The 20,211-nt window shown below is 36.2% G+C and overlaps 1 protein-coding gene across 11 annotated transcripts in view; it reads left to right on the plus strand.

The window, feature by feature from the left end:
• The window catches only part of MKLN1 (muskelin 1), a 390,597-nt gene that overhangs the window by 346,233 nt on the left and 24,153 nt on the right, over positions 1–20,211 (plus strand). For 8 of the 11 annotated variants that reach the window (XM_034964996.4, XM_063606098.1, XM_057302759.2 and 5 more), the window contains 4 exons: positions 11,162–11,309; positions 12,238–12,352; positions 14,228–14,367; positions 19,133–19,235. In XM_034964996.4, the coding sequence (XP_034820887.1) occupies positions 11,162–11,309; positions 12,238–12,352; positions 14,228–14,367; positions 19,133–19,235 (506 nt within the window). Of the gene's footprint in view, positions 1–11,161; positions 11,310–12,237; positions 12,353–14,227; positions 14,368–19,132; positions 19,246–20,211 lie in introns of all 11 variants that reach the window. The other 3 variants (XM_063606097.1, XM_055115377.2, XM_055115378.2) reach the window with 1 other exon arrangement.

Here is a 20,211-nt window from a genome sequence, read left to right on the forward strand (position 1 = left end):
GCAAATTGAGAATCAGAAGACTTGGTCTCTCTTTGTCTGGGTCTGCCACTCATCCCTCTGTAATTCTAGAAAAATTATATAACTTCTCTGAACCTGATTATTCATCTGAAAATGAGGAGATTGGACCAGTTGATCATAAGACCTCATCTAGCTCCAAAATTTTGAAAATTAAATTTCATTCCCTTCTGCTGTTATCAGGCTGTGAAACTAAGATATGAGGGCTATGTGAGTTACATCTACAGAACTTGATTTATCTATAAATAAATTTTTATGAAAACCTTAAAAGCAAAATCATACTGATTTTCATTTTGGCCCTGGGAATGTGCTTATTGTGCTTACTGACATTTTAAAAAATTAGTATGGTCATAACTCTTTATGTTTCTGATCCTTTTATACTTTTTTTTTTTTTTTTTTTTGAGATGGAGTCCCGCCCTGTCGCCAGGCTGGAGTGCAGTGGCACAATCCCGGCTCACTGCAACCTCTGCCTCCCGGGTTCAAGCGATTCTCCTGCCTCAGCCTCCCGAATAGCTGGGATTACAGGCATGCGCCACTACGCCCAGCTAATTTTTGTACTTTTAATAGAGACGGGGTTTCATCATGTTGGCCAGGATGGTCTTGATCTCTTGACCTTGTGATCCGCCCGCCTCGGCCTCCCAAAGTGCTGGGATTACAGGCGTGAGCCACCGCGCCCGGCCGATCCTTTTATACTTTTACCAATTAAATGAGTAAAGCCAAACTGGCAACACAGAGAAGACTTTGAAGCTGATGATTTGCTGTCATTAACATAGATTAGTTACTGGACTAGAAAATGGTAGTGCTTATTTTCAACATAATTAGGCTTCATTGCTGTCAGTTTAGTATGTTTTGTATTTGATGTGTCATTATTCAAACAGAGTATCTACTTTTTGCCTCTCAAAATTATTGGTAATCATAACTTTCCCTGATTTCCCCCTTCTACCCTCCCAGGGGTGTTTTTGCTAGTTACAAGCTTACAAAAGTATTTTATATTTTTAGATATGATATTTAGGTTACTTGATAGTAAATGAGAATTAAAGTTCACATGTAAAAACAAACATCCAAGAACACTAACAACAATTTTGAAAGTTAATGAAGTAGTACTGGCACTACCAGATATTTATAAAGCTACAATTTGCCAAAGTACAGACTAATGGGATGAAATAGAGCAGATAGTATAAAAATGTCCCCAAATACATATGAGAATTTAGTATATGGTAAAGTTGGCATTTCCAGTCAGAGAGAGAGAATAGATTAAACAGTATATGACATGGAGACATTGCTTAAGACTTGGCAGTATTTTAAAAAAAGGAAAATCTGACTCCAGCCTGGGCAACGGCAAGACTCTTTCTCTTTAAATAAGTAAATAAATAAATATGAATAAATGGGAAAATCTGGATCCCTACTTGACTTTTGTGCATCAAAGAAAATTCTAGGTGAACTTAAGTTTCATACTTAAGAAATAAAATTATAATTCCAATTATTTTTAATAATCTAGGATTAAGAGAAGACCCTTCTAAACATGCCACAAACCCAGAAATCATAAAGAAAAGGAATGTTTGATTTTTGCAAAATTAAAAAATATAAAAAATTGTTAAAATATCAAATAATGACAAACTAGCAATTAAGACAAAGCTTATTTCCTACAATGAACAAAAGGCTCTTATAAACCAATAAAAGTGGATAATCCTGTAGTAGAACAATGACAAATTATATGAATAGATACTTCAAAGAAAAAATAATTCATATTGCCAGTAAATTTACACATGTACAGATGCTCAGCTTTATTCATAACTTTTAAGTGTAAATTAAAAAATCATTCAGTGAATGTTGGTATGGCCATGAGGAAGCAGGTGTCTTACATTCTGGTTGAAATGTATTTGGTACAGCCTTTTTTTTTTTTTTTTAACAGTACTTTATCATTATCTGTTAAAATACAAAAAATATATTTTTTTGACTAAGCATTTTACTCCACGAACTTTTCCTACTCATATACTTTTATAGATCCACAAAAAATAAGCTATACAGAGATATTTATTGTAGTATTGTATGCAAGGAGAAAAAATCTGAAGACGGATTGACCATCAACTTATTTGATTTTTATTTATTTGATTGTCCACCAGTAAATAAATTGGTTGATCCATTCAATGAGTTCAGTTTTTTATAGCTTAATACAGCTGAGATAAATCAGTAAATATTGTTGAGTGTCAAAAGCTAGTTGCAAATTTACAAAAAATAAATGATGAGTGGTAGAAAGATTCAGGTAAAATAATAGAAGTTAGTTCTGAACTGGAGTTGTTACTAGTGCTTAATAGGGCCCCATCCAACATTTAAAATGTCCCAACTTTCAAAGAGAAGGATGTGGCAGACACTGTTGTTTGCTTTCCCAAGAGTCATTGGCCCTTTCATCTGTTAACCAAACCATAATTTTGTTTAATGGCAAGTTGCCTAACCCCAGGGCATGAATGGTTAATCATGATTAGTCTAAACCAGTCATTATTATCCTTTGGCAAATTATTTCACTTTACCTTCCTCCCATGTGACACAATTCTGGCCAATGAGACATAAAGAAAGTCTACTGGAGGACATTTGACAAAAATGTCTTCCCTGATGACAATAGAGAGATGCTGAAAGAATTCTTTGCCTCCCTGCTTTGGGTGCTTGCTCTATATAAGGATGTGATGCTTAGAGTTGGTATTGGCAAGTTTCAAAAATGAGAAGGCGGCCAAGAAAATTGCAGAAAGTTAACCTAGCACCATGATTTGGTTGAACTCTGAAACAATCTTGGAGCTGTCTACTTGCAAAATTTTGTTACATGAGCTAATTAATCTACTGTTAGTTAGGTTTTCTGTTACTTGGAGCTGAAAATATCCTAACAAATAGTGAATTTGTGGAAAGCTATTTTTTATTAGATTCTGTATTTCTGTGACAGCTCTGAAAACTGTTCTTTTCCTTTGTCTTAGCTAATCAGTAATGAATATGTGCATTGGACCGTGAAGCAAAAATAGAGTTGAGATTAATTCATAAGTTAATGCAATAACATATCTTCCTCAGGAATTCAAAGGACTTCGAAAATATTTGTTAACTTTTTTTTTTATCCCCCCTCCCACAGGGTTTCTTTATGTTAAATATTCTGACAATCTCTCCCATTTGCTTAGAGGATAAACCAAGGAAGGAAGAGAAAAGATGTGATTCAGACATATAGATAAAATTTTTTTACTTCCCCTTTAGCTGTTCTATTTTGAGTTTTAAAGATGTTAAAGAAGAAATAGAGTTGAAGGATTATCATTGTAACTTCCTAAAACAATTCTAAAAATAACGAGTTGGCAGTGATAATTGTTGTATCATTCTTATTTTCTGTTTTTTTCAGATAAATGTTCTTTCAAAATATGTTAATGATTAACGTTTACTGATCTGCTTGATTAATTTTTCTCTGTGAGTCAGTTTCTAAACTGGTTAAGGTTAAAGACTGGTTAAGGTCCTGGCATTTAGTTGAGCTTTTTAGCAGTTGAATCTTAAAGTTTTTAAAATCGTTTATGTTGCAGGTCTTTTGTCCTTCCCTCCTCCCCCGCAAATATACCCATTAGAAACTGTTAAATTGGCCAGGCATGGTGGCTCTCGCCTGTAATCCCAACACTTTGGGAGGCCGAGGCAGGCGGATCACCTGAGGTCAGGAGTTCAAGATCAGCCTGGCCAACATAGTGAAACCCCGGCTGTACTAAAAATAAAAAAGTTAGCCTGGTGTGGTGATGCACGCCTATTGTCCCACCTACTCAGGAGGCTGAGGCAGGATAATTGCTGGAACTTGGGAGTCAGAGGTTGCAGTGAACTGAATTCACATTATTGCATTCCAGCCTGAGTGACAGAGTGAGACTCTGTCTCAAAACAAAAACAAAGAGAAAAGAAACTGTAAAAAATTGAAAAGATAGCCTTGTTTTCATCTTGCAAAGAAAATCAGTACAGAAAACTATTAATAGTTTTGCCATATTAGAATGAAAGCTGCTTTCTTGGTTTTGACCTTTAGTTTTTTTTGTTTTTTGATAATGCCATTTTTATTTAACCAGCCTTCATTTTTATTATTATAATTATTATAAAAGTAATGCAGTTCACATGATCAATAAAGCAAAACTCAAATAACATAGAATGCTATAAAATGAAAAGTACTTCTGCCAAAGTAGCAAACTGACACAGGCTGCTGATTCCCTTCCCCAGAATCAACCCCAGAGAAATAAAATTGAGAGCAGCTGGATTCCAGAAACTCCTTAAATGAGACTGAAGGCTCACTCTCCCCCAGATTACTCTTCAGTTAATTTTTACCCTTTCACTATAGAAACTAGCAGCGGTAGCCTAGCCCACTAGTGTCAGAATTCGGTGGGCAAACATTATGTCAGTGCAGAAACCCTGCTGGAGTTCAGAGTTGATGAAAACATGTGGACTGACCATCTGTTCTCAATAGTTCATTTCTTCTTCTCTTCTCCCTTTGTCCAGGGAGACTGCCTTCTCCTTCCTCTTTAAACCCTTGCCTGAAGGGTTTAAAGGTACAAAACTGTTGCATAGGGGCGTGATCATATATGGACATGATTCTTGGTTCTTTGTGCCTATGCTTCACAACCCTATGACTTTTCCTCTCTATTTTCCTTAATCTCTACCAGTTAAGGCCTGGCCTTTGAGTCCTCTCCAATATATCTTACCAGAAAGAAGAGCTGATTCCCTGAAAAACATTACCTTGCATACTGATATAACTAGACAGTTGAGGACTACAACTGTCTCAAAAAAAAAAAAATGAGTAAACTTATACATGATGTAAAGCAGAATTATTAAAACAGATGAACGACCAGGGGTGATGGCTAATGCCTGTAATCCCAGCACTTTTGGAGGCTGAGGCAGGCAGATCACCTGAGGTCGGGAGTTTGAGACCAGCCTGACCAACATGGAGAAACCCCGTCTCCACTAAAAATACAAAATTAGCCAGGCGTGGTGGCACATGCCTGTAGTCCCAGCTACTCTGGAGGCTGAGACAGGAGAATCGCTTGAACCCGGGAGGCGGAGATTGCAGTCAGCTGAAACTGTGCCATTGCACTCCAGCCTGGGCAACAAGAGCGAAACTCCATCTCAAAAAAAAAAAAAGATGAACCAAGAATTTAAAATAAGCATGATGAATACACTTAAAGATGTAAGAGAACACACTAGTAATATGAAATAAGATCCAAACATTATAAAAACAGAACCATATGGAAATAGTAGATATGAAAAATATAATGAAAATGAAGACTACAACAAATATAAGTAGGATGGTATGAGTGAGTTAATCAGTTGGAAGATTAGCAAGAGCACTCTTCCAGGAAAAAGCGAGGGAAAAAAGATAAAGAAATAGAAAATAGAGTAGAGAAACTAAGAAAGATAGAGAATTGTTGTACAAGTGCCAACATCTTAAAAGGAATTCCAGAAGGAAAGAAAAATAAAAATTTAAGCCCGGGCACGGGGGCTCACACCTGTAATCCCAGCACTTTGGGAGTCCAAGATGGGTGGATCACCTGAGGTCAGGAGTTCAAGACCAGCCTGACCAACATATTGAAATGCTGTCTCTACTAAAAATACAAAAATTAGCCAGGCTTGGCGGCGCATGTCTGTAATCCCAGCTACTTGGGAGGCTGAGGTAGGAGAATTGCTTAAACCCACAGGCGGAGATTGCAGTGAGCTGAGATCGTGCCACTGGACTCCAGCCTGGGCAGCAAGAGTGAAACTCCATCTCAAAAAAAAAAAAATGTAGGTGAAATAATTGTAGAAATAATGGAGATACATTTCTTAAAATTCAAAAATGGTGAAAGACTTCAGATTGGCGAAAGAGCTCATAGTGTACCAAATAGAACAAATAAGGGAAAGCGTTATACCTAAGCAGATTAAAGTAGAATTAAGAATAGCAGAGAGAAAATTCTGAAAGATTTCAGAGAGAAAAAGCAGATGACCTGTAAGGGAACAAGAAGATAGACATTTGACAGTTGAACAGCAATGTAGAATGAGAACAAACGATAAAGTTTAAAAGTAGCCAAGAAAAACAACTTTGAATCAAGAAATTTAAATCTTCCTAACTTTGAGATGTGAGGGTGACATAAAATATTCTCAGGCATATTTGCCTTAGCACATTTGCCGTATAGAGACCCACAGTAGAAACCCATTTGGGAGCAGGACTCAATGAAAATTAAATCTAAGAAATGCTAGAAGTATGTGATAAATGATGATCAAAATTTGTTGTTGCCTGAAGAAAAACACTAGGACCAATATTCTAGGTCAAGGATCCATGGCGGAAAGGGAAAATTGGACACTATATAAATTCAGGTATTGTGATTAGAATATAGAGAAGAAACTATTCTATATTATTAACACTAAAATGTCATATACAAGGCTCAAGAGTTAATGGATCTTGATTTTCTTTCTAACTTCCTTTTCCTGTGTCATGTGTCAGTGCCACCGTCTCCTATATCTCATGCCATCTTCTTTCTTGGATTCCTTTTTTTGTTTTGTTGGAATATCTCCTTAAAGAAGTTTATATACATATATATATATATACACATATATATATACATATATATACATATATATATACACATATATATATACATATATATACATATATATATACACATATATATATATATGTAGTCATATATATGAACTTTGAAATTCTCTTATTTTGCCCTCGTTAAGATTGCTAGTTTAACTGGAAATGGAAAGTTAGTTCCGTATCTTTTTATACTTCTCAGAATTTTAAAGTTGTTATTCCATTGTATTCTAGCATTCATTGTTACTGATAAGTTGTAGGGCCAAAAGAGTTATGATACTTTTCCTCAACCCTTTTAAGAGTCATGGTTTGACACTCCTATAATAAAAGACAGGTTAACAAAAGAAAGCATAACAAATTGATTTAATCAAAGTTTTACGTGGCATGTGAGCCTTCAGAAGAAATGACCCAAAGATACAGGGAAAACTGTCCATTTTTTTGCTAAGATTTAATGAAGAATGAACAGCTGGTTAGAAATATGATTGGGTAAAAGGCTATGATTTAATGCAGGTAGACTGAGGTGGGGAAACCCAACAAGGCCCGTCTGTTCAGATTCTTCTTGGCCCCTCTGTGTAGTACTTCTTCCTCCTGGGTATGGGGCAGGACCCTGCTACAGCAAGGGTCTTGTGACCTACTATCAGACAAGGGTAGATCACAGAATTTCTTTATGGCCAGCTCCTAGACAGAAAGGCAGAGGAAAGTTGGATCAGTAATTCTAGTTTTTAGAATTTAAAAGTCTAGGCTGACTTTGGGAAAAAGAGGTTCTAGTTTTTATGACCCACCTTGAGGAAGAGGAATTCTGATTTGATGACTCACTTCTAGGGAGAATGAGGGAAGACAGGCAGGAGGGCAGAAGAAGGTGAGAAAGAACTTGGTTCTGAAGCTGTTCTGAGGCCTTCCAGTGTTCTTTAGTTCAAAGTACTTAGCATGCCAGAGTGTATTGTGTTCTGAGCCCCTGACAAGGTCTAATGTTAGTTTGATTTTTATTCCTCTGTATATAATAATCTGCTGTTTCCTTCTTTGGAAGCTTTTAGAATTTTTCTTTTCTTGGAGTTTTAACATTTCATATTAAGGTGGAGATGTACATCTATATATCTACATGCCATCTTTAAAAAAAAAAACATAGATATATGTGTGCACCATCTTTTTAAATTAAACATGCCTAGCTTGCAGTGGGCTCTCTCAAACAGGACACCCAGTTCAGGGAAACTTTATTTTTTCTTCTACATTATTTCTTCTTTCCTTCTGGTCTTTTTTTCAGATAATTTGGCTTTGATGGATATATCCTCTGTGTCCTTTAACTTTTCCCTCATAATTTCTATCTTTTTGCTGTTTATTCTGGTGATTTATCAGATTTATCTAGAGACCACTGACTTTGTTTCTAACTATGTCTGTAGTTTCATCCTGTCATTTGAATTTTTTGGTCATAGTTTCACTTTTTAGTATCTTTTCATAGTCCCTGCTCCTTTTTGTGGCTGCTTATTCTTGTTTTGCACATGAAATATTCTCTTTAATCTCCTCAAGGATACTCATAGGGTTTTTTTTCCCCCAAGTTATGTTCTTTTCTGCGATTTGTCGTTTCCTGGTTGTTCTATTTGTTCATCTAGGTCCCTCTCTTTTACACTGTTGATTTTTTTCCTCCTGTCTATAATTCATGTCTAAACTTTAACATTTATGAATAAAGGACTGTATCAATTAAGAAAGGTAGTTAACAGCAGTTTCTTTTACAGTGTGTAGGTCTCTTTTTCCAGTAGGTTTCTCTCATAAATGAGACACTGATCAAGGTCTTGTATAAGTGCACAGCACATACTGTCAACCAAGCTTTCCTATAGAATGCGTAAGCTGAGAATAGGCACACAAGTTGGGAACATATATGATTAACAAAGTAAAGATTGGGAGTTACTTTAATCTCTGCTCTCATTCTTATTTACGCCCCTATGTCCTTATTAGAAGCTCTCCACAGAAGCCTTCCTCACAATCTACTTCTTCTCTTTGTATTCGATGACTTATTTGGAAGTTTTTCATCTTTTATCTCTGGTGAGTTACAGGCTCTGGTAATAATTGTAGGTGAAAACAGCCGTAGACAACATGTAAATGAATGGACATTGCCTGATTTGACCCTGAGCAGGCCAGATCAAGCCATAGTTTGCCAAGCCATGTTATAAAATTTTTAATTCAAAGGCTCACTATTAAGACAAAATAGAATAACGAAATTTAAATGCAATAAATTTAGGCAGTTATACCCTTCACTTCTACCACTTACAAAAGTAGTTCCAGTTCTTTACTGTTTTTATCTTCCAAAGTTATCTGAGGAGCAGAGGTCAGAACCTGAGCACATCACTTCTGAAAATTTACCATGCCTTATTAAGAAAATACAATTGTCCCTTGGCATCCTTGAGGGACTGGTTCCAGGACCTCTCTTGGATACCAGAATCCTCAGATGCTCAAGTCCATGAAATGGTGTAACCTACGCACATTCCCTCCTATACTTTAAGTCATTTCTAGGTTACTTATAATACCTGATACAATGTAAATAGTTGTTATAAGGAATAATGACAAGAAAAAAAGTCTGTATGTCTTCAATACAGTTGCAACCATTTATGGGTTTTGTTTTTTGTTTGCGGTTTGTTTTTTTTTTTTTAATACTTTAAATTTGTAGTGGTTTGAATCCTTGAACATAGAACCCAGGGATATGGAGGTTCGACTGTACCAGACTTTACATACACTAAAGACTCTGGCATGAGGGTGTAAGCTATTATTAAGATCAGGTCGATATATGTGTGTGTATAAATATAAATATTGTGTATGTATGTATACAAATTGTATGTTGTGTGTGTGTGTATAATTTTATAATATAGTTACTGTGAAATGCATTTGGATAGTCTTTAAAATGTCCCAAATTTGTTGAATAAGAATGTAAAAGGACATGAATTTAAGGTAGACTAGGAAAAAATAAATACTGGATTATTTGGTCCCACTAAAGTAGATAAAGAAGACCAAGATCAATATGGCTGGCATCTCCTGCAATACATAGTATTCTAGGTTGACGTAAATATTTCACTTCAATCTGTTATTTGTTTAGCTTTTTGAGCACATGATAATTGTTAATGGGTAAAAGAAATGTTAAAACAATGACATTGTTTTAGATCATGACAATTATGTTGTGAAGTAGCTGAGTTCATAATATGCACTTTATGTATATGAAATTATATTTCAAACATTTTCAAATAAGAATAAGAAAATTTGTCATTTGCCATATCAGTGTTTTACAGATTATTGGGTAATGCAAAGTGATCATCATTTATTTAATAGATTTCTTATAAAAATACAGCATTATTAACTTTGAGGAGTTTAAGCCACTCAAGGAAACAAAATGGCATATTATACCCAAGAATTTTTATTTATTTATTTATTTGCTTTAGAGACAGAGTCTTACTCTGTCACTCAGGCTGAAGTACAATGGCATGATAATAGCTCACTGCAGTTTCCAACTCTGGGCTCAAGGGATCCTCCCACCTCAGCCTCCCAGATAGCTAGAACTACATGTGCACACCACCACACTTGGCTGATTTTTAGTTTTCATAGAGACAGGGTCTCACTGTGTTGCCCAGGCTGGTCTTGAGGTCATGGCCTCATATGATCCTCCCACCTTGACCTCCCAAAGCACTGATACTACATGCACAAGCCACTGCACCTGGCCCAGAATATTAAATTTTATTTTTGGAAGTTATTATATGTGATGAACAGATATTTTAAATGACTCTGACCTTATTAAGCAACGCTGTGTTTTACCTTTTATCAAATTTTTTTTCCCAGGTCAAGATTTGAATATTTAATCTCTACTATCAAATTAGAACTGTCCCAGATAATAAATCAGTTAATTAAAGCATTATCCTTTCCTTCCTTATGTAAAAATGATTATATTGCATACCTCTTTCTGCTTCTTTTTTCCCTGTAGCTGGCAATTGACATTTCCTTTAGTCTTTCCACAAATCATTTAGTAATTGTTATATTCAGGCACTATTCTAGACACTGGGAACAAAATAGTGAACAAAACAGCCTCTTTCCTTGTGGAGCTCATAGAGTAAGGAGAAGGCAATATATAATTGTTTATTGTTTAGTTAAAAAGTTATGTAGTGTGTTAGAAGTTAAGTATGTGGACACATAAAGCAGAATAAAGGTGTATTGATCTTTTCAAGAGAAACTAGTAGGGGCTGGATGTGGTGGCTCACCTGTAACACCAGCACTTTGTGAAGATGAGGCAGGAATATTGCTTAAGGCCAGGAGTTTGAGACCAGCCTGGGCAACATAGCAAGACCCCATCTCTACAAAAAATAAAAAAATTAGCTGAGTGTGGTGGTGCATGCTTGTAGTCCCAGCTACTTGGGAGGCTGGGGCAGGAGGATCCTTTGAGCCCAGGAGTTCTAGGCTGCAGTGAGTCATGGTTGTGCCTCACTGCACTTCAGCTTGGGCAACAGAGTGAAACGCTGTTCTTTAAAAAAAGAAAGAAAAGAAAGGAAGGAAGGAAGGAAATACTAATCTATCTAATGTGAATATTTTCATCTTATTTTTTTCTTTAATTTATAGTTCCAATGACAGGATTTACACAGAGAGCAACTATTGATCCAGAACTGAATGAAATACATGTCTTATCTGGACTCAGCAAAGATAAGGAAAAGAGGGAAGAAAATGTTAGAAATTCATTCTGGATTTATGACATTGTGAGGAATAGTTGGTAAGGAACTCTTGTCTCTGCTGCAATCCCAATGTAATAATTATTTGAGGTTGTTGGTTTATTCAAAAGAGAGAGAAATGAGAGTATTACGTTAATTTGTGACATTGTATATTTAAAAGTCAGTATTGGAAAAAAATCAATATCGGTACCTATGTATACAATGATGTTCATGAATGGATTTTACCTCTGTGTTTTTCAAGTAGTAGATGGTTCCTGGCCTGGGACTCAAGAGAATTGTATTTTAGTCTAGGTTCCGTTCTCAAGTAGATGTGTGAACTTGAGAACAATGCTGTTTCTTTAATGTTCCCAGATCTTAGTTTTCATAAAACGAAGAGGCTTGACTATAGCAAGGAGGAGACAGTATTACTTAGCATTTCCAAACCATGACTTTTGTGTCATAGAGCATCCCACAGAACTGGTGCTGCACATTTTGCTTTGGGAAAACATGGATCCAGCTCTGACATTCTGTGATTGCTCCATAAGTGAATATTGTGCCGAACAGAAGCACTTCAGAGAGCTTCTCCATTCATAATGGGGAATAGTGCTCTGCAGCTAAGGAATTTATTATTTTCTAAATAGGACATTTATTTACAGTCAAATGACAGCAATGTATACTGTACATTTTTATTGTGCATACATAGACAAGATAGCATCTCTTTCAGTCTTTAGTTTGAGCTTTCATGTATGCTGTTTGTATTTCATAACAAAAAGTAGGATATGTGAGCTATTTAGTGGACATCAAAAGAACTTTGGAACTCAGTTCTAACAAATTCCGATTGTTTTATGAATAACTAGAACTTTAAGATATGATGTGAACACATTTCTAAAATTTTTTGTTAGTAATTAGACATGCACTTAATTTGCTTGCTACAGTTGTATTATCTTTGCTGCGAATTCTCTAGAATGCCTTAAAAGCAATGTCTTGCAGGTCTTGTGTCTATAAGAATGATCAAGCTGCAAAGGATAATCCAACTAAAAGTCTTCAGGAAGAAGAACCATGTCCAAGGTTTGCCCATCAGCTTGTATACGATGAGCTACACAAGGTATCCTAACTACATTGACCTGTAAACTTTCCATGGCCTACTATCTGAAACAATCCCCAAATATATCTTTGATTGTTTTAAATTGGATTTGAGTAAAAAGTTAAAATACATAGTAGACATTCAATAGAATAACAAACACCCAATATCACTTCTCCCTAAAATTCCTTAAGAGAATAAGCATTTTTACGTAGTCTGTAATTCTTGGTACTTTTCCTTTTTTGAAAATAGTCAGTGGTAGCTTCTTAGCTGTATAGATCTAGATACATGACATAGCCTATTGTTTCTACAATGTGACTATCCAAGTAAAATATGTACAGTTGTCAGCATTTAGGTACCTTTTTCTGTGATATAACATGGTTTTTGGTTTTAGATTTTCCTATTGTGTGCGAAGTCTTTTTAATCTTAATTTTCCTGATATACTAGTGATACCTCTTTTAAATCAGCCTTGTGAAATGGTCCTCTGTTGTGAATTTTTAGTGTCATAGTGTTGAGAGTTCTTTCTTTATTTCTCTCTTAAACTTAACCATGTACTTAAGTGATTGGACTTAGATTACATAGTAAATTACTGACAGAGACCAATTCTTTCTGTTAAGCCATGGATGATTTATTTAAATTCTACGCAATACATTTTGAGACCTTTAGGTAAAAGATAACATGGGAGTGAGTAAAAGCCCTTTCTTTTATAACCTCTCAATTTAAGGAGTAAATGAATTTCCATCCATAGGATAGGGATAATAACTCTATTATATAACACCAATGAATATAAATGTTTTTAAAATTTTAGGAAATATTTAAATTTAAATTTAATAAATGTATACACTAATTGTAATTAAAATATTTAAATATTTAAATGCTTTTGTATACGTACAGAAAAACATTCAAGTGCAATAAATTTAGGCAGTTATACCTCTCACTTCTACCACTTATGAAAGTGATTGCGTTTCTTCACTGTTTTGTCTTCCAAAGTTATCTGAGGAACAGATAACTGATTAATGTAATAGTGAAATCATTATAAATTCCTTTTGCATTTCATTTTTGGTATTGAATTATGGAATAATGTTTTTAATGTTATTTCATAAATTATATGTGCCATTTAATATTTGGCATTTCAGTTAAAGCAAAATTAAGATGTTAAAATTTTTTTTTTTTTTGAGACGGAGTCTCGGTCTGTTGCCCAGGCTGGAGTACAGTGGCGCAGTCTCTGCTCACTGCAAGCTCCGCCCCCTGGGTTCACATCATTCTCCTGCCTCAGCCTCCCAAGTAGCTGGGACTACAGGTGCCCTCCACCATGCCCGGCTAATTTTTTTGTATTTTTAATAGAGACGGGGTTTCACAGTGTTCGCCAGGATGGTCTCAATCTCCTGACCTCGTGATCCGCCCGCCTCGGCCTCCCAAAGTGCTGGGATTACAGGCGTGAGCCACCGCGCCTGGCCTAAAATTTTTTTAAAGTTTCTAGTTGACCTGTTGACTTGACTGTTAACTTTTAGTGATTCAGCATTTATGTCAGAATTTTTAAGATATTTGTTATATGATCAATATTGTGATTAATTTTATCCCCATTATTTGTTGTCCTCAGCAAATAGTATCTTGGATTAACTTCTTCCTATCATTGTTTTTGTTTCATGCCTTCCACTGTCATTGTAGTTATGGTAATATAACTCATTTTGGCATACGTGCAGTTTTTTAAAGTAGCCATGGTGCTTTAAAGCAAAATAGAAATGAGAAAAACCAAGAGAAGCTTTTGGTAAAAATGCAGTATAATTTTTAATTTTTTTATTTGAATGGGCTCAGGAAGTTAACCTGTTATGCACTGCTACTAGAATATCTTGGGTATGCATGCATTTTTAAAAATCTGGCTTATTTTGCTTGTTATAGGTTCATTACTTATTTGGTGGGAATCCAGGAAAATCTTGCTCTCCAAAGATGAGATTAGATGACTTCTGGTCACTGAAGTTGTGTAGACCTTCAAAAGATTATTTACTGAGGCATTGCAAGTACCTCATAAGAAAACACAGGTATGAAAATAATTCACTGAAAACATTTAATTAACATTATCAGCTATATTTCTCTTGGCAAATTTAATAATGAGACAGTGTAAATACTATGAAGATCATGAATTTTGTAAATGCCCTGTTATTCCACTTATTTTTGCTTTCATTTTTCAAAAGAAGATACAAAATACAGATATTGATGCTAAAAATTTATAAATACAGAACAAGTGAAATTTTGCAACTGTTAAAAAAATGGAAAATAATTTCTGTGAAGGTGACATGCCTACATTGAAGTAACTAAAAGCTAACTACAAATTAGATCAGTTCTAACTTAATGACACGTGCCTGAGCTTTTGATAACTCTCTTAACTGTGAATGTAGTGATATAGTTGACTATACCATATCTTCCTAATTTGATGTTTCACAATACAATTTCAAAGCTTGTAGTTTTATGTCACCTTTATTATTAAATTGCAAAATCATTTAATCAAACATTTTCATATATATACATATACATTCACACACACACACACACACACACACACACACGCACGCATGCACGCACCCTGAGTCATGTTTGCTTTTTAGCCTAGAAGGTAATAAACTACTAAAAAATGCAGAAAAGGATTTCTCTCCTTTTGGTTACTGTAGTGTTATATGGTAATAAAAATTTGCTTTAGGGCCAGGTGCAGTGGCTCATGCTTATAATCCCAGCACTTTGGGAGGCAGAAGTAAGAGGATTGCCTGAGGCCAGGATTTCAAGACCAGACTGTCAATTACTTTATGCTAGACCCTGTATATTATTCTGTGACAGAGCCAGGATTTGAGCCTGAGCGTTCTGACTCCAGAGCTCACCGCTTAACCCTCATGTATACATACGTATCAACGAAGAAAATGAACAAAAATCTGCCCTCAAGTGTCCATTCTTAAGAAGGGAGACTAACAATAAACATAATAAGGAGTTTATATTACATGTTAGATGGTAAGTACAATGAAAAGAAACAGATTGAGTTATTGTTTGTACAGGTGAGGGGGGTGGGAATATAGTTTTAAATGAGAATATCAGGATAGACTGCACAGTGAAGATGGCATTTGAATAGAAACTTAAGGGACAAAAGGGACTGAATCATATAGCTGTCTGGTGGGGTGGGGAGTGTTCTAGATAGGTAATAGTCAAGGCTCTGAAGTTAAAAAGATGCCTGAATAATTTGAGAAGTGAATTGAGGAGAAGTGTGGTGGAAGTAGAATGAGTGAGTTGATTGTGGTAGGAAATGAGGTTGAAAGGACTAGGAAAGGGACAGCTTGTAAAGGGCCGTCAGCTTTTACTCTTAGGGGAGATCGAAAGATTTTAAGTAGAGGAGTAACACATTCAGGCTTGTATTTTATAAAAATCATTCTGCATGTTCTTCCGGAAGAACTGGGTAAAACTCGTGGCTGCTTTCCCTCAGGTGGGGAATTCTTCAGAAACAACGGGTTTATGTGTTGGAAAAGATTAGTTCAATTTGGGGCACTTTAGGTTTGAGAAGTCTGTGAGACATGCAGGCGGAGACCATCTGAACATTTGGTGAAAAGACTTGGCCTGACATTACAGTTGTGAGTCGTGGGAGAAGGAGCTTGCTCAGGGTGAGCAAGAAGAGTGAAGGGTTGCTGGGTATTCTCTGAGGACCACCACCATTTGAGGGACAGGCAGAGGAAGAGACACTCCACAAGAGATCAAGAAGGCATCTTAACATTCCGGATAAACTTTGAAGATTGTGCCAACAGAATTTCTTGATGGATTTGATATGGGTATGAGAGAAAGAAAGCAGTCGAGGATGACTCTTAGGGCATCTTGAAAATCTTGTCAACTACTAATTCAGACAATAAAAGGCTTATTTTAGACCTTTTTCTCTACCAAGCTGTTAGATAAATTCAAGAATTTGAGGGACATCGCTACATTATAGACAGAATAGAAGAAGTTTGTGTCTATGAATTGGGTAGAACACAGAAATTGCCTTTTTAATTCAAATGTTATGCAGATTTATTTTTTTATAATACGGGAGCTTGTACTACACTGTTAGACTGGCTTATTTTTGTTTTGTTCGTAATGGAAAATAATTATTCTGTTTAGTTAGAATATAAATTTAGAAGGAGGGAAAGAAGTATATTGTGTGCCAAGTAAGTACCTTCTTGTTTCTTACTGATGTCACTTGATATAATAAATAAAATACCACTATTATTTTTTCATACGACATTCAGGTTTCCAAACTTGATGATTTGAGGGTAGAAATGGGCAAAAAAAATTGTTATAGGATTAATTTCTGTTAATTTAGGAACAGGGCAGAACTGTTGATTAAAATACGATTCTAGGCTGCAGACACAAGTCTGTGATAAGTTCTTGCTGGCCAAAAATAGCTTAGAAAATGAAGATGGAGAACATAACTTTCAGGACACTGATCTCTTTACTGGATATAGGATTGTGGGTGTGTGTTGGTTAGGTTATTTCAGGTTGTAAAGGATAATGACATGCTTTGGATACCTCAGCTGAAAAAGAATTTATTATTAGATTATTCAGGGAATTAAGGCACCTTCTCAGCATTTGAACGGTGAAACTGGTTGGAGAATTGTTTAGGATACTGGAACAATTCTAGTAGCCAGGTGCTACTGTAGCTTTTCCTTGTACCTCTGTCTGCTTCTTTCTCCATCTGCTTGTCCTGTCCTACTGACTACTGCTGACTTTCTCCCAACCTTGTGGCCTAAATAGATAGATAGATTGATTAGATAGATGCATAGATAGATAGGTAGATAGATAGATAGAGGCATAGAAAGATGGATGGATGGATGGATGGCCGGACGGACGGACAGACGGACAGACAGACAGACAGACAGACAGACAGACAGAAAGAATCTACCATCTCATGGCTTCTGTTTACTGCCTTCTCTATTTCTTTTTTTTTTTTTTTTTTTTTTTTGAGACGGAGTCTCGCTCTGTCGCCCAGGCTGGAGTGCAGTGGCACAATCTCGGCTCACTGCAAGCTCCGCCTCCCGGGTTCACGCCATTCTCCTGCCTCAGCCTCCCGAGTAGCTGGGACTACAGGCGCCCGCTACCACGCCCGGCTAATTTTTTGTATTTTTAGTAGAGACGGGGTTTCACCGTGTTAGCCAGGATGGTCTCGATCTCCTGACCTCGTGATCCGCCCGCCTCGGCCTCCCAAAGTGCTGGGATTACAGGCGTGAGCCACCGCGCCCGGCCAGCCTTCTTTATTTCTGTCTGCTCTTTACATGTCCTTATGTGTCTCACATTCAGATTATCGAAGAGAAAGAATCTTCTTAGAAAGCATTTCCTGGGGAGAGTGTCCCTATTAGGAAGAATTCTGCCAAACTACTTTATAAACTGCTAATCAAAGCGTGGGTGCCAAAACCTTGGTCTAATCTAATCTGTTGTGGACAAGATGGTAAAGTAACATGGTCTTTACCTAAAGGACTCTCATCTGAAGGCTGTAAGCCTGGCTGTCACTCTTAGGGTACTGCCTGGTACAAGAGAGCTGTAATATTTTGCTAGTCTTTGTCCCTGCGTGAAGTACAGAAACCCTGTCACCAAGGATGCCATCAACCTGAACACCATCGTGAAAGGCTCTTCATCATCTTTCCTACTCAAAGAAAATTCATCTTTTCCTTGTCTGTATATTTTGAAAAGTATACCAACTTATTAGAAATAAACCTGTATGTAATTATGGTATAACAGAGACGTTATCTTTTTCAAATAGATATATAGATATAGATACTTACAGATTTTTGTTGTTGTTTAGGAGAACTCATCCAGATTCATTCTCTGCACCTCAGTTTTGCTTTTTTTTTTTTTTGAGACAGGATCTCACTCTGTCATCCAGGCTGGAGTGCAGTGGTACAATCATGGCTCACTACACCCTTGACCTCCCAGGCTCAAGCAGTCCTCCCACCTTAGACTCTCGAGTAGCTGGGACTGTAGGCATGTGCCACCGCACCTGGCTAATTTTTGTAGAGATGGGGTTTTGCCATGTTGGCCAAGCTGGTTTCAAACTCCTGGGCTCAAGCAGTCCACCCACCTTGACTTCCCAAAGTGTTGGGATTACAGGCATGAGCCACAGCACCCTGTTTTTTTGTTTTTTTGTGTGATAAACGATGATAAAATAGATCATCATCATAGCATTATTGTGAGAATAGATGAAGTGATACATGTAAAATACTTGATACAATGTCTAGCATATTACAAATGCTTGATAAGTGGTTGCTGCGGTTGTTTTTACTGACTGAGACATGGACATAATCTCATTAAAAGTAATCAGTGTTAATGATATTCATTTAAAGATACCCTGCTTATTTCAGTTTCCAAGGTATCTGTTAAGCATCTCCATTAGAAAATACACAAATCTAAGCAAGTGTTTTTATTTTTATGTCTACTTGTTTTGGATGAAACACATTGGGATTTTCTGAAGTTCTGTTTTATAAAATACGTAGTATATTCACTTTGTTTGGTAGTTGGTTTAGTGCTACCTTGTAGTTTTAAGAGAAGATAGGAAATGCTCCTACCCAGTCTCTAGCACCACAGCTGCCTGTGACCACCTGGCATTACCATTACATTTCCAAGAACTCCACAACTACACTATCTACCTGGCAGTATTGTTAATTCTGGATTCCTAAACTGACATTTTCTAAATATCCAGAACAACTCCTCATACTCAGTATAACAGTGTATTTTATTCCAGGTCTGAAAGACATTTCTGATATTTTCTCATAACTCCAGATAATTATCCTTGTTTACATTTTCTAGGTTTGAAGAAAAGGCCCAAATGGATCCCCTTAGTGCTCTGAAATATTTACAAAATGATCTTTATATAACTGTGGATCATTCAGACCCAGAAGAGACAAAAGAGGTAAAGAAAGGTGGTAATAAATTTCAGAAATTAAGTATTTTTAAATGTCTTCCTAACTTATATTTAATGATTTTGCTCTTGAGTGTGTAAAGGAAAACAAAGAAAATATGATGACATCAGTAATCTTTAAAATGTCACAGAGCAGGTGAAATAAAAATTGAATAGGCATGTTTTCGTGTGATAAGATTCAAGTCACCAAAAACCCTTGGTCCATTCAGAAAAGGATTATCAGGTATAAAGTTTTAACTTAGTTTTGTGTTTTGGAAAGCAAATAGAAATTTTTACTTTGTCCATAGTCCCATGGTTATTTTACTTAAGGATTACATAATGGTTCAATATAAACTTTTCTGTGGATAGTTAAGATCCCCCAAGAGAGGAAAGAAAACTCCCCTGTTGCTTAGGGAGAAAATGAAGAGAGGTTGGTGGGAGTTAGAATCCTTGGTGCCTTAATATTTAGTTATGTGAATGTTGTAGCAGTATTGTTTGTCTATAGGCTACTAATTTCATTCATCACTAGTTGCTAAGATTGAGAAATCAGTTAGCCAATCATTAGTTTTCAGTTTTTTGTTACATAACATTGGGATAGAAACAACTGTTTCTGAAGATTTCATATCCTTAAGGACATGTTTGCTTATCCATGGTGTGTGAAAATGCCTGCAATGATTTTTGTGTTTTTGTCATTTTTTTCCTTTTGCCAGGCATCCTTGTTCATCTAGCAATATCTGAACTGCAGTGCATTTGCCTTCCACTCACAGAATTCGTGCTGATTATATGTAGTTCTGACCCTTAGGTCTCTTTCCGTGTTAGCTGCTGCCTTGCTTTGGCTTTGTAATAGCAGTATCAAGCTGTGCCCGGCATGCTTGAGCATTGACACAGGTGTCAGATTTAATGTTGAATCACTTTCAGGCTCCAGGTTCATTGTACTTTCAAGCAATAGAGGCTGCATGTCTTCAGCACCATAACAAAGAGATACTCT

This window comes from Pan paniscus, chromosome 6, assembly GCF_029289425.2.
Source record: "Pan paniscus chromosome 6, NHGRI_mPanPan1-v2.0_pri, whole genome shotgun sequence".
Classification (NCBI taxonomy): domain Eukaryota; kingdom Metazoa; phylum Chordata; class Mammalia; order Primates; family Hominidae; genus Pan; species Pan paniscus.